Here is a 15734-nt window from a genome sequence, read left to right as displayed (position 1 = left end):
AAGGAGGTATTGAAAACTAGAAGAGATATACAAGGGGTGAGGCCAGTATTGCAAGCCCAAAAGCCATTATTCGGGGCTTCCAAAAAGGAAGGGGAAGGGGGGAGGTCAAGGGTGGAGTTACATAAGTGGGCATGAGATCGGGGAATGGTGCCTAAACAAAGGCCATGGCCAGAGACTTCAGCAAGAGTGAGACGGCGAGAAAAGGCGGCGCAGCGCGGGGAAGCTAGAACTGTTTCATTGGGTTCTGCCATATAGGCAATGCCTTCATAGTAAGGGGGTTGTGGACTCAGACAGAGCCAGCACTTAATCGTCAAATCTGGCCTGAAGGCGTTCAGGGCAGTGTAGGCACCTGATACTAGAGATAAAAATCTGTCTGCTGTACCGGGAATATTTAGGGACCCTTGCTGTGACTGGGGCTGTAACTGGGAGGAGGTATTCGGAGATGAAGGGGAAAAAAGGGGGATCGATGGGATGGGGAGAGACGTGGGAGCCGGTAATGGCTGGGGGTTAGGGGAAAAAGGGCGTCGTTGATCTGAGAGGATGATGTTAGGACCAACAGAAACAATGAGGGGCTGCACATGGAGGTGGAGGGTGAAAAGAAGAACATCATCAAAACCGCCCTTCTTATAGAGTCGTAAACCCCAAGTCAAGCCATCTGTCCATTTAACACTTCGTTTCCCTGCGTTGGTAAATGTGATAATGAGGGGATTACAATTAGGATTGATATCAAATCCTGGTTTGCCTGGATCCAATATCCAGTTCACATCCCCAGGCTGCACAAAATCCGTCTGTCTGGTCCCCACAGTGTGGTGGCTGATCAAAGCCAGGGCAGCCATATAGAGGAAACTGAGTGTATTGAGTCCAGTAATCCGGGAGGCTAGGCACGCCAGGGAAGGTGGGGGCGCAGTAGTGGATTGAGGACATCTGGGGGGCGCCTAGGGCACAAAGATTGACCGGAATGGAAGGAAACCACGTCCATTGGGGCCATTGGGAAGAAGAAACGGAGGTAATGATGGCTTGATTAACTGGATTGATGATCTCCCATCGTTGTTGGACCAGGAGATGAGGACTGGAAGTGGTGACCGGAAGGAAGGTGGAGTAGATGATGTAAACTGCCAGAGAAAACGAGTTCAGGATCTGAGGTCCCATCTGTGATGTCGTCAGGGTTGTGGTTCTGAAAAAGGAAGAAGAAAAGGACTTCTCCCTGGCTTAGGAGGGTTAGTATCAGGGGCGAAAGGTTTAATCAGTCTAGATGGAATCCAATGGGCATTTTTAGCCGCTTTATCAAAAATACAGGCGGAGCCCTTTCCCCAGATAATGACAGGGTCGGGGCCACACCAGAGGCCCGTGATGGGGTCACGCCAAAGGACTGTGGCCAGATTAGATGAAGTATGCGGATTCCAGTGACGATCAGCAGCGGAACGCCCTTCGGCATCCAGCGTGAGGAAATTGAGAACAAAGAGGGCGTGAGCAAGAAGCAAAGTCTGATTGCCACTTAATGGATAAAGAGTTTCTTGGGCTTTGAGTTTGAATTTTATCTGGGGCAATGCTAAAGCCACGAGCTTGGAGCTGTGTCAATGAGGGGGATGGGGAATTGACTATGGGAATGGAAAATGATAGCAGTCGGGGATGGAAGGCCTGACTGTAAAGCCCCCATGGGTAGCATGGTCTTATTGACCTCACGTAGGTCCTGTAGAGGTCTCCATTTCCCCAATTTCTTTTTAATAACAAAAATAGGTGTATTCCATGGGGAAGTGGAAGGTTCAAGGTGTCCAAGAGAGAGTTGCTCCTGCACTAGCATTAGGGCAGCTTGAACCTTCTCAGATGTTAGAGGCCACTGGTCAATCCAGACAGGGGAATTGGACTTCCAGGTGATCTTATCTGCCTGGATTGCAGGGGGATCAGTGACCTTTATAAAACATTTTTTGACCCAAGTCCTCCTTTATCGTTTTGGGCTGGGGGGGATATTGGGTGTAAGATGCCTTGTTCGTTCTTGCCAAGGCCTTTGCCTGGGAGGTACCCAGATTTCAGCATCATGGTGGTGACAGCATCACTGGGGCTAACCATAAGGAGCCGCATCTGGGCTAGAATATCCCTGCCCCAGAGATTAACGGGGAGTCCCGCGACTACATAGGGACGGGTAGTGCCACTATTGCCCTCAGTATCTTGCCAATGGAGGAGCTTAGTACTTTGGAGGGTATCTTGGATCTGACCTATTCCTGACAGGTGGGTGGCTGAGGGTTGAAGGGGCCAGGCTCGGGGCCAATGAGCCTGGGAGATGACAGTAGAGTCTGCCCCTGTGTCCAGCAGCCCTGTGAAGGTTTTTCCTTTGATCTTTAATTGCAGAGTGGGCCGGGACTCAGTAAGTTGTTGTACCCAATAAATGTTGGAAGAGCCGGGTGAGGAAGGACCTCGTTTTTGGGCTGCGGCAGGAAAATCGCCTATCATGGGGAGGGGGAGGGCCTGAGCTAAGCGTTTACCGGCAGGAATGGTAATAGGACCGTGCAGAGATTCTATGATAAGTTTTATCTCCCCTGTGTAGTCGTTATCAACAAGGGTGGGATGCACAACTACACCTTGTAAGGTGGTGAGCGTCCTGCTGATGACCAAGAAAAACATGCCAGGAGGCGGTGGTCCGAATTTGCCGGTGGGGAGGACTACCGGGCCTTCTTCAGGGATCAATATTCGGGTGGAGGCGGCACAGAGGTCCAGGCCTGCGCTGCCGGCTGTGGCTCGAGTAAGGGAACTGGGCAGGGGCTCCCATGGGAGCCCCACATTGGGGAAAAGTTCTGAGGTTTGGCTCGGCAATCTCGAGCCCAGTGCCGACCCTTTCGACATTTAGGGCAAACGCTGGGAGGTGGTCTTTGGGCTTGAGCCTGAAGGGGGGTGGGAGTCTGGTTAGAGGGGCATTCACGGGCGAATTTTACAACTATAAGCTTAGCTTGATTTTCTGCCCTATCTAGGAACTCTGCCTTCCAGATTAGAAATTGCCCTCGGGATAGGACAGATTGCACAACTTTGGTCCATTCAGAGGGGAGCATGTGTCCCTCTCCTCCAAGCCCTTCTAGGATGGAGAGTGTAAAAGGGGCATTCAGGCCATAATTTTTAACTGCCGAATGCAGGTCTTTAATGTGCTTAATTTTTAATTTTTTATAAATTGGCCGATGATGGTGGGGGAGGCCTGAAGTATCTGCGGCCCTGGAATTTCCACAGGATCCGCTTTCCTCCTCCCCCTCTTCCTCCTGTTCGGAGTCAGAGGAATCATGTGGGAGGACAAGTTGGATGGTGGGGGATGGGAGGTTATAGGGAGGAGGTCTATTCCTCAGAGGGCCATTGTTATGGTAGTGGGCTGTCTCCTCCTCTAGCTCTGCTTGATAAGCCAGATTAAGTGTGCTATCTTGAGGAGGGTCCCTGTATAGGACTGGATAAAGGCGTGGTCTGGGCTTAGAGGGAACAAGGGGCTCCTCAAGGGAGGGATTTTTGATAGGTTCCTCTGAAAGAGACGAGGGACGCTCATTCCCCTGGAGGGGCGAGCTCTGTTCTTTAGTCGAGTTTGGTTCTTCATTTTTTATCTTAGATTCTAAGATAGCATCCTCAGCCAAGCTGAGGAGGTGCGAGACTTGTTGACTCGTGTCGGCTTCTTTAAGGATGTCACGAATCAAGCCATAGAAAGAAAAGTAATCATCTGGAATCTCCTTGCCGGCTCTTAAAAGGCCATTAAGTTCCTTACCTACTTTGTCCCAAGTGAGCGGATGAATGCCCGTGCTATGCAAAATGAGCCAAGGGCAGTGCTGCTCTATAAAGCAGAAAAACCTGAACAGGTCCTTCTTTTTTACTCTAATGCCTCTCTCCCTAAGACTATGTTTTAGTTCAGTCACGAACACTGTTTCCTTCGAGAGTGTTTTTCCCATCATGCACACGTATTCCTTCCACTTTCCTTGCACACACACACACACACACACACACACACACACACACTTTTTTTTTTTTTTTTTAGAAACACTCTTGATTTTTAAATGCCTATGGGGGATGGGACAACTTACCCTACCTCGAGGCGTCTTGCTCAGCCTCTACCCCTTACGTATCTTCGCGGCCACGACAGCTGCTCCTCAGTTGTCCGGTAAGCCGTTTTCGCCTCGCCCCGCGTTGGGCGCCACTGTCCGGGTCCAGCCGGACACAACCGAGGGGTCCGGGGAAACGGCAACCTAAGAACCCATAGGGGAAGAAGAGGGGAGACCTCGCGTGCAAGACACAGAGTTGTTTGGATGGAAGCAAGGCTCGTTTATTGCAGATCTATGATAAGCATATATAGGCTGAGGGCAGAAGGGGGTCGGCAGATACTAAGGGGAAAGGAACGCGGAAAGGGAGCATAGAAAATCTCTGGTGGCGTCTTACTGTCTCCAAGCATGGCTGGGCCTATGATCAATATCTTATCTTAGAAGAGTGAATGATATCTATTCTTAGAAGAGTGACTATCTTATCTTAAAGTCTTGGTCCCTAACACCAGTCTGCATTGGAAGGGGGAGTTTCCCAGTAGTAAGGAGTCTCCTGTAGGTATAAAATTATAGATTCAGGTCCTGTCCTTTATAGCTGTGTGACCTTGGATAAATCACTTAACATTTGTTTGCCTCATTTTCCTGAACTTTAAAATGGGGATAATACCCACCTCTCAGGGTGAGAGCCAGATAATATTTGTAAACTGCTTAGCACAGGGCCTGGCACATAGTAGTTGCATTATAGAAATACTAGCTATTATTATTATTATTATTATTATTATTACACTTTTACATTACAAAATGAAGTGCCATGTGAAGTTAGAAGAGAGCATTACTGAAAGGGGGCTTTGGGAAGACTTCGGGGAGGAGCTAAGTTTGTATTGAGCTTTGAAGTCTGGGAGGGACTTCAGCAGGTGATGGGAAATGAGGCTATTCAAGACAAAGGCTTTATGGTAGATTGGAGATTGTTGGGGACTATGTGTATGTGTGTGTGTGTGTGTGTGTGTGTGTGTGTGTGAGCAGGAAAACTGAGGGCCTCCTTCTTGACCCTGTGAATGAATCATTCAGTCTCATTAGTCACCAGTTTTCTTGTCTCTTCCTTCTAGTTTGAGACTCTCCAGGCCCAGGCTGGGAAGCATAGTGATGACCTTCGAAGCACACGAAATGAGATCTCTGAGATGAACAGGGCCATCCAGCGGTTGCAGGCTGAGATTGAAAATGTCAAGAACCAGGTAGTGTGGGGGCCCTTCCCTACCATGACTAGCAAGCCCCAAATACCTAATATTTTGAATCCTAAAAGAATGAAAATCAGCAGGCATTATGGGACGAGCAGATTTTCAGCATTTATGAAAACCGTGCCAACTCTGGTCTTTCTCCACCTCTGCAAAGACCCTACCCACTGCCAATACTTCTTATCTCACACAACCCTATAAGCATTCCCTAAATAATTAGCACAATCCTTTTACCCATTCACAGGACTTTTCTACTATATACCCTCCCCAACTTTATCTGAGAATCTGAAGGAGAAAAGATAATTTTAATCATGGGGGTAAGACCTTGTAAAGAATTGTAAGGACTTTGGACCATTATAAAGAATTTTTCAGGTAGAAAGGATGAGAGAGAGAAAGTGAGAAAGAGAGAGAGAGACACACACACACACACACACACACACACAGAGAGAGAGAGAGAGAGAGAGAGAGACAGAGAGAGACAGACAGAGAGAGAGACAGAGAGAGAGAGACAGACAGAGAGAGAGACAGAGAGAGAGAGAGAGAGACAGACAGACAGACAGACAGACAGACAGAGAAAGACACAGAGACAGAGACAGACAGAGAGAGAAAGTTTGGAGAGGGGGGACCCATTTCTGCCTGGAATTGCTATAAGATGTACAGAAGGGACTGCCTTCCTCCCTGGAGTTTAGCTTCTATCTGAAGTATGAGACACTGAAGGAAGAAGACAGAGGCATAGCTGGAGAGGCAGAAATAGCACCTGTTGGACAGAACCATACCTAGTAATTTTGATGATGAGAAATATTTGTAAAGTACTTTGTAAACTTTAAAGTTCTATATAAATACTAGGTATGTTTGGGTGTATCAATTTATCTATCTCTGCCTATCTATGATAGTTATCATGAATCTCAATCTACAGCTATGATAGATAGACAGGTAGATAGCTATAGAAATAGATAGATGGATTGGTGGGTAGATGGATGTATAGTAGGTAGATAGGTAGATGGACAGACAGATATAGACAGATAGACAGATAGAGGCAGACAAATATAGATAGATAGATAGATAGATAGATAGATAGATGAAATCTTTATAGACCTTATTGCCTTAAATTTGCCTTTTGTCCTCCCTTACTTTCCTCTTCACCTTTCTCTTACATTTATCCCTTTTTCCTTTGCAGCGAGCAAAACTAGAGGCCTCCATTGCAGAGGCAGAAGAACGTGGAGAGCTGGCTCTCAAGGATGCCCGGGCCAAGCAGGAGGAGCTGGAGATTGCCCTGCAAAGAAGCAAACAAGACATGGCTCGGCAGTTGCGTGAATACCAGGACCTGCTCAATGTCAAGCTGGCCCTGGACATCGAGATCACCACTTATAGGAAACTGCTGGAGGGCGAGGAGAGCAGGTGGGCATTGTGGCCTTTGGGGGTGGCCAGTGAGGTGAGGTCTCCTGTCCTGACCTGTTGGGATAATCAGGCCCCAGACTCTTAGGGACCATTGCCATACCTGAAAGGTGTGATGGATGCTTCCAGTGATAGGGAGTTCATCACACATAGGCAGGCTATTCTATTTTCTTTCTTTTTTTTTTTTTTAAACCCTCACCTTCCATCTCGGAGTCAATACTGTGTATTGGCTCCAAGGCAGTAGAGTGGTAAGGGTAGGCAATGGGGATCAAGTGACTTGTCCAGGGTCACACAGCTGGGAAGTGTCTGAGGTCATATTTGAACCCAAGACTTCCTGTCTCTAGGTCTGGCTCTCAATCCACTGAGCTACCCAGCTGCCCCCCAGGGCAGCTATTCTATTTTCAAAAGCTCTGATTATCTGGAAGTACCTAGTCTTCAACAGATGGATAGGGATTAGCTAAACAGAGAGGAGGGTGGAAGACTCCCTCAATAAATGTTTATTAAATAAACGAATGGATGATTCATTGAAGGTAGAAAGAATAGAGTGAGCAAAGACAATAATGTAGGAACAATTCTGATATATCAAAAGCTTACATTGGGCTGTAGGGATCAACAAATGCATTGGCAAAGACCAAATGCATGTAGATTACATGCAGAATGTTGAGTTTTAAGATTTAAAGCCATATTTTTTCTACATTATCTCATCTAGATCTCACAAAAACTCCATTAGGTAGGTTATAGTGTAACAATTGTCCCCATTTTACAGATGAGTAAACAGTCTCAGGGAGGTTAAGTGACAAATATAATAAATGGCCCGCATAAAGTAAGTAGTAGATCCAGGATCTAATTTGTACTTGCGTCTTCTTGTTCTAAGTTCAATGTGTTTTTCAGGATATTACACTGCCTCCTCGTTTAGCCTTTCACTCCAGTAGCCAAGGGTTTGGCTGGGAAGACAAGGCTTAGACCAAATACATAATTAGATGGCAAAGCAAAATATAATCAAAGGCTAAATTATGGGGTATAGATCTTCAGGTCTAAAGACAAGGGAGCTGCATCTGAATGGGATTGGTAAGGGGAGTTTAACCCATTCATTTTATTTCTTTTCTTTTTAAAGTTAAAGTGAGGACCAAGGTCATAGAGATAGCCAGTGGCAGAGCTAGAACTGGGAGCTAGGTCCTCACACTCCAACATGATGACCTTTTATTTTATTTTTTTAAAAACCAATAATGTGAATTGGTTCTAAGGCAAGAGAGCAGTAAGGGTTAGGCAATGGGAATTAAGTGACTTGCCCAGGGTCATACAACTAGGAAGTGGTTGAGGTCAGATTTGAAGCCTGATAATTTTTCCACTGTACTTTGAAAAGGATAAGATGCTATACAAATGTAAGGTATTCATTATTACCATTTTGTGCCTCAGTTTATTCGTCTGTCAAGTGAAAAGATTGGGCTGTATGATCATAGGATAATTTAGAGCTGTAAAGAAATCTTAGGGACCATCTATTCCAACCTCTTAATTTTACATATGAGGAAACTGAGGCAGAAAAGTTAAATGACTTGTCTAAAATTATCCAGGGGGTGGAGGGAGTGGGGATGGTGTGTAAACAGCATAGCCAGCATTTGAATGCACGTTACCTGACTTTAGACCCAGCATTCTTCTCCAGGTCTAAATCTTGATCTAAATATTATTTTATGAACAATTATCAGACAAAGTAGGACTGGGAGTAGTTACTACCTATTTTTTGTGGGGGAGGGAGAGAGTGGGGAATAGGGTGGGATTATGGGTGTGGGAGGATAAATAAATGACCCTGTAAAAGACAGGTAGCAGTGAAAATTTTTATTTTATTTTTTATTTTATTTTAAAAATATTTTATTTTTTAGAAAAAATTTCCATGGTTCCATGATTCATGTTTTTACTTTCCCCTTCACCGCCCTTCACCCCCTCCACTCCCCCCCCCTCCCCCCATAGCCAACACGCATTTCCAGTGAAAAATTTTAGATAAGACCATTGCCAACAATGGTAAAATGGGGTGTGTATGAAGGGAGGGAATCAACCGCCTCTCTGGAAAGGGGAAGACCAGACTAGCAACTGATCTGATGGCCACAGAAGAATCCTTTCCTTTCCTCCTTCCCTTACAGGAATTAGAAGCCACTCCCTCTTGAGAAAAGAATGGGAATGATCTGGATATCTTGTCCATTAATGCTGCTACTTCTCAGGATCTACCCTCTAGACTGTTTTAAAAAAAAAAAAATTCTTAACTTTGGTCTTAGAGTCAATATTGTTTAGTTCTAAGGTAGAGGCTAAATTTGAATCCAGAACCTCTTTCCTCCAGGCTTGGCTGAGCCACCTAGCTGCCTCTGGCTTCTTCTTCTTCTTCTTTTTTTTTTTTTCTAAAATGCCCCAATCTCCAAATTTTCTAACCTATGAGAGTCTCTTAGCTGAAAGAGATTTTCAAGATTGTGAAGCCCAGAGCCCACATTTACAGCTAAAAGAACTTAGGACATAAAGTAACTTCTTAAAACGAAACAATGGCCTAAGGCTTTTGTTCTAATCCAACACAGTGTTCTATTCTTGGAGGAAGAAGGACCCCACCACAACAAGAAGCCCTTTTTAAGGACTTCACTATGGTCATTTAGTATTTCCCTTCATAAGAAGCCCCCATCCCCACAATTTTTTTCTCAGCCACTTCCGTTCTTGGGTGCAATGAATCTAAGGGTGGGACAAGCTAGGCTTTCTCTTAGCAACTATTTACTCTCCAACAGACAAAGCCATTGAGGCCCCAAGCCCAAGGGCTCCTTTATAATGAAGCATGAGTCACAATACAAATAGGCAGCTGCCATGAATGAATTTTTAATCTTTATAACATCTGTAAAAATCATACAGGCTGACCCTTCTCCTTCCTCTCCTTCCCCCCTTCATCCTCACCAAGTTAGCCACTATGGAGAGCCAATTCCTTCTTTCTTCCTGGATGAGGTGCAGAGAAAGCCCTGTCCGGATAAGGAGCAATGGGCAAACCAGAAAGAGGAGGATTCCAATGATCCCTGGCACATTGAGAACTTGAGAGTCTGATGGGGGAAGAGAAGGGACAAGCAACCAGATCTAGGAAAGATAATAACAATAAACAGTAACATCGCGTGCTCATGTTTCTATAGTGAGATCTTTCTATGGCATCTCAAAAATGCTTTCTTCATTAACAGCAGTTGAGTAGAGAAGATATTTAATGCTTGCCAAATGTCACCCAACAAAGAAGCAGCAAGGACCAGGACTAGGAGAAACCAAGTCTCCTGACTCCAAGTTCATTATTCATTTAGATAATTTTTCCATAGTTACCTGATTCATGATCTTTCCCACATCTCTTCTTTTCTCATTCCCAGAGCTGATGAGCAATTCCACTGGGTTATATCATTGTTCAAAACCTAGTGACTCCAAATTCAACTTGCTTCCACAGTGGAGTAGATGGATGTAGGGAATAGTGAAAGATGGAAGGAATAGACCCTGGGGGGAAATGAGTTAGGAAGGGAGCATGGAGTTGGTTTATTAATGCCAGGGGAGGATGTTTGAGGTCTAGGAAACAAACTTGATAGAACACTCAGAGATGGGAGAAGAAGAGATAGGGGTGGTGAGCAAGGTTGCTATAGGTGGGAACATTCATTTCTTTCTCTTTTTTTTTCATTCAACAATTATTAAATGCTTACTATGTGTCAGACTTTGTGCTAGATGGAGCTGATACAAAGTGGAGGCGAGGATATGAGGTACATATGAGATTATGAGATTATATAATAATATAATACAGGGGCTTGAAACAAAAGAATTGTCAAAGGAGAAATCATTTTTAGTTTGAGAACAGAGAGCAGATCAATGGAAGAAGGTTTTAGTGCTTGAAATGGGTCTTGAAAGGAAGAGAAGGAAGAAGATGTGTACTCTAAGCTTCAAACAAGAAGACTGGAGCAAGCCACAGGAGGAAGAGCCTCCAAGTCCAGGCTGAAGAGGATGAATTTGTTACAAAAAATGACTAGAAAAACTACTGGGACCTAAGCCTTGGAAGAATATAGGCTCTAACCAGTGTTTCTTATTTTAATTGTAGGTTGACTGGAGATGGAGTTGGAGCTGTCAACATCTGTAAGTCATTAGTTTTTTTTTTTTTTTTATTTTAAACCCTTAACTTCTGTGTATTGACTGTGGAAGAGTGGTAAGGGTGGGCAATGGGGGTCAAGTGACTTGCCCAGGGTCACACAGCTGGGAAGTGTCTGAGGCCAGATTTGAACCTAGGACCTCCCGTCTCTAGGCCTAGCTCTCAATCCACTGAGCTACCCAGCTGCCCCAATTCATTAGTTTTTGAAGTTGAAACTCAAAACACAGAGGTCTAGGGTGAAATACTTCAGGTGCCCTGGGTCTCCCCAGTTGTGATATGGATATTCCTATTTAGGTCTAGGGCTTTGACTGGAATTATCTGTAACATTGTCTTATAACCCTTTCCTCTCTTTTCTTTGGTCCCTACTGCTGGCACAAGAAGCTAACTAGGTAGATAGCCTAGTTATCAGGTCATGGTGGGTAAAAAAAAAAAAAGAAAAAAGAAAGCTCAAATGGCTTTAGGTGTACCAGGGGTGCATGCAATAACCAAACACAGACCATGATGCAAAAACATAATTTGTACAATTAGTATATAGAGCAAGATGTGTACCATGCAGCAAATATATAGATCAAATGTAACACACTTAGAGTGCATGTTATCTGCATTCCAATAATGGCCATTATCTGCCCAGGGCATCCTAAGAAAACTTTGTTAGCTTCTTTCTCATTCTACATCTGTGACTGACTTTTCCTTGGCCTAATAGTCTTTTTTTTTTTTTTAAACCCTCACCTTTCATCTTAGAATCAATACTGTATATTGGTTCTAAGGAAAAAGAATGCTAAGAGCTAGGCAATGGAGGTTAAGGGACTTGCCCAGGGTAACACAGCTAGGAAGTGTCTGAGACCAGATTTGAACTCAGGATCTGGACCCTGGACCTGACTCTCAATCCACTGAGCCACTCAGCAACGCCCCCACCCCACCCCCACCACCACCATAGTCTTGATTCTTCTTCCATGATTTACTGATGATTCCACATCCTTCTGCAATCACTGTCCTGAGCTTGTATATAGCCTAGCGTATTAATCACTGTCTCCAAGCTGCATCAACGGTTTCTGTTCCATATCTGGAATGTATCTGGAAGCATTAGAGAGCACAATGGTGGTTTCCAATGTCAGCTTCACTCTTCCACCCTCCTGCCTTACCTTGTTTGACCAGAAGTCCTCAGGGTTTTTCCTTGACACTCCAGTAGGTACCATGATGAAGTTTCTTCTTCATCTGAGCCATCTTCAGTATATATCCACCTCCAACAATCTACATGCAACTGGGCTAGCCCCATTTTTGGGGAGTCTACTTGGCTGACTCCATATCAGTCTTTTCCTGTTGGTCACCAAGGAGCCCAATGAAACTTCCAACGGGCAGTGGGTAGTAATGATGCATTGGTATTGATGCATTGTCTTTGCAGGGTTCTAGGTGCTCTCTAGGATTATTTTGTAGACTGCCAAACAGTCCACCTAGTCTTTCAACTACTTGACATAGGACAACTTGCCCAAACCTTTGCTATTTGGTGCATTCCTTGCACACCAAGGTTTCTTAGCATAAATCTATCCCTTTGCTGGAGTTCCAAACCTGATCACCATACATGCCATTGCAGGCTTCTGTGAGAATTTAAAGTGAGCAGCCTCCTTCAAGGAATGTACTAATTGACTTTTCTATGTCTGACTCCACTTTCTGAGATGCTAACACACAAATCAGTGCACCATTGTGGTTCTTCCCCAATCTCCAGCAGCTATGATGGCATCGTTCATGTGCACACATTCAAAATGTCACATCTTGACTCTGCTGAGTTTTCTACCTAGATCTTATGGTCCCCAGCGTGTTCAGTATTATATGATTAAGATGCTCATGTTGTGGATCTCTTGAGGATGACTGGCTATGGTTTTAAACTTTTAAATTCCTGCCAAAACCATTTCCTCCTTGAGTCTCTATCTTAGGTAGGACTGAAACCTACTGAAATGGTCACACCACTAGGATACTGCTTATATTCTTACTATCTCCTTTGAGAGTTTAAGTCTATACTTATTAGTTTTGAGGATTTGCTGTCATTTATAATCATCAAGCATGTAGCATGATTTGGTAGCACTTTTATTTGAGCACACTGAGCATGTTTTGCAATTCTTAAAGACATATACTACCATCTTGTACCACTTAGAATCTATTTCTTAACATCTCTATGGCTCTCTAAAAATTTTTTTTCCTTAAATGTTGCCCAATTACTTAAAAAAAATTAACATTCATTTAAAAAATTCTGAGTTCCAAATTCTCTCCTTCCCTCCACTTCTCAGCCCACTTTTGAGAAGGCAAACAATATAATATTGATTATACATGTAAAGTCATACAAAATAATTCCATATTAACTATGTTGCAAAAGAAAATACATAAAAACCCAAGAAAAATAAGGAAAGTAAAAAAGTCTGCTTCAATCTGCACTCAGAGTTTGTCAGTTTTTTGTCTTTGCAGGTGGGATAGCATTTTTCAGTAGAAGTTCTTTGGATTACCTTGTATTGGATCTTTGTCTTGATCAAAGCATCAGATCTTTCACATTTGATCATCATTACACTATTGCTGTTACTCCATACAATGTTCTCCTGGTTTTGCTCACTTCACTTTGCATCACTTTATATAAGACTTCCAAGATTTTTCTGGCACTATCTTGCTCATCATTTCTTATAGCACAATAGTGTTCCATCACAATAATATACCACAACTTATTCAACCATTTCCCATTTGATGGATATTTCCTCAATTTCCAATTCTTTATCACCACTAAAGGAGCTGCTTTAAATATTTTTGCATATATACATGCTTTCCCTTTTTCTTTGATTGCTTTGAGATTTAGATCTAGTAGTGGTATTACTGGGTCAAAGAGTGTGCATAGTTTTCTAGTCCTCTGGGTATGGTTCCAAATTGTTTCCAGAATAGTTGGACCAGAACACAACTCTACCAACAGTGCATTAGTGTCCCTATTTTTCTATATCCCTTCTAGCATTTGTCATTTTCTGTCTGATAGGTGTGAGGTGGTATCTCTCAGAGTTGCTCTAATTTGCATTTCTCTAATCAAAAAATAGTAATTTAGAGCATTTTTCATGTGATTCTTGAAAGCTTTGATTTCTTCTTCTGGAAATTTCCTGTACATATTCTTTGACCATTTATCATTTGGGGAATTTATGGTTATTTCTTGATACAAATTTTGAACATTATCATTCAGGACTTTCACGAGACCATAGAATGAAATGCTTTGGATAGTACCAAATCTTGTCCAACATCTCATATGGGATCACTTACAGTTCAGTGCAGTACTCTATTGCATAGCTGTGACTTCTCACAGATCTCTGAGATCCTCATCAGCCCTGACATTTTAGGTTGAATGGTCGAATTGTGTTGGACTCAAGGTACACTGGAAATAGGTAGATCTGAAGCAGTAAAGAAACAGGAAAGGCTGTTGCTCTTCTTTTCCCAGAGAGGAACAAAAACGGAAGGTACTCCTTAAGAATCAGGAAAAATGAGTGGCCCTTTGCCCTAGGAGGATTGCCAAATAACTTCCTACTCTGACACACTTTTAAATTTTACTTTATTTTATTTTTTAAGATTTAAATATTTTATTTTTTTAGAAAAAGTTTCCATGGTTACATGATTCATGTTTTTATTTTCCCCTTCACCCCCCCCCCCTTCAACACTACCCCCATATCCAATGCACATTTCCACTGGTTTTAACATGCTGACGCCCTTTTTTAGTTGATGTTCAATAGACCCACTCCCAATGATTAGATGTTAAAGAGGGAGACCTTGTATGAAAGAAATTCACAACTATTCCAAAATGTATATTTTGACCTGGTTCATGATACTAGTCCTAGGGAGTTGCCTGGTAGTACTGAGAACATTTAAATAAATCACAGTTCAGATCATGGGGTGGTGACATATTGACCTTTCCTCTCTCTCCTCTTCAGCTGTGTTGAATTCAATTGGAGGAAATCTAGGCAGTGGAGTGAACTTCTCTGGAGCAATGGGCACCAATGCCCTTGGTTTCTCCAGTGGAGCTGGATCTGGGAACTTGAAGACTTATTCTATCAGGACCACATCTTCCAACCGAAGAAACATCAGAAACTGAGCTTAGGAGCAACTGAGGCTTGAAGGAGGAGTAATATCAAGAAAAAAGAGAGATATTCCCCGTGTTTCCTAGTTCACCTTTTGATCTGCCTCCTCTCTCTGGAGCTATAGTGAGGAAAGAGATAAGGAGAAGCTGGATCAGTAGATGGGTTCTTTCCCTTGTTCCATACTCCCTTACCCTCACCCCATTTCCCTTCACCACTATATAGCAGGCGAGAAAGTAGAGATTCATGTCTCGGGGCATATGGGGAGTATCTGAAAACAAAACAAAAGAAAACAAAACCTCTAATAAAGTTGTTCTGCTCAGGAGGGTTTACTGCCTATGTTCTTGTGTTCTGATCTTAGAGGTGTGCTAGAGGGATGCCAAGGGTCTAGAGATGGGATGTTTGGTAAGTGATACTGGCATCAATATTAATGTTTTCTGAACAAAAGTACTCTGGGGAATATAGAGAAAATCCAATCTTTGATGACTTGTGGCTCAGATACATTTCCCATTCTCTTATTTTCTAAACTCAGCCTCCACTCCTAATGTTCAGGTCCCAATCTTTTTAAACTGGAATTAATTCAATAAATGGTTACTAAATACTAACTTTGGAAAGAACACTGAGCTAGTTGCTAGGGGAGATATAAAGATGAGTAAACATTCCTTGCTGTCTCAGAGCTGATAGTGGAGAATATGACTGACAAGGAGTCAAAGATAGCATCAAAGTTTTAAGCCTGGTTGGCTGGGTGAATAGTGGTGCTACTGGGAAGTCAGGAAAAATATTAGGTTTTGAGAAATAGATAAATTCTATTTTGAATATATTGGATTTGCAGTGCTAGCTAGATATATTTTCAGTTATTTTCCTGTCATTTTTGACTCTGTGAATCTCTTTGGGG

General features: G+C 43.2%; 1 protein-coding gene across 1 annotated transcript in view; it reads left to right on the top strand.

Annotated features, from left to right (window-relative positions):
- KRT7 (keratin 7) overlaps nucleotides 1–15168 on the top strand; it is a 29026-nt gene extending 13858 nt beyond the window's left edge. Inside the window, exons 6-9 of the mRNA XM_044679805.1 lie at nucleotides 5102–5227; nucleotides 6405–6625; nucleotides 10704–10738; nucleotides 14696–15168. Coding sequence (XP_044535740.1) covers nucleotides 5102–5227; nucleotides 6405–6625; nucleotides 10704–10738; nucleotides 14696–14856 — 543 coding nt within the window. The 3' untranslated portion in view covers nucleotides 14857–15168. The remainder of the gene's footprint in view (nucleotides 1–5101; nucleotides 5228–6404; nucleotides 6626–10703; nucleotides 10739–14695) is intronic.
- The last annotated feature ends 566 nt before the right edge of the window (nucleotides 15169–15734 follow it).

This window comes from Gracilinanus agilis, chromosome 5, assembly GCF_016433145.1.
Source record: "Gracilinanus agilis isolate LMUSP501 chromosome 5, AgileGrace, whole genome shotgun sequence".
Lineage (NCBI taxonomy): Eukaryota > Metazoa > Chordata > Mammalia > Didelphimorphia > Didelphidae > Gracilinanus > Gracilinanus agilis.
This window is presented reverse-complemented; position numbering and strand designations above follow the sequence as displayed.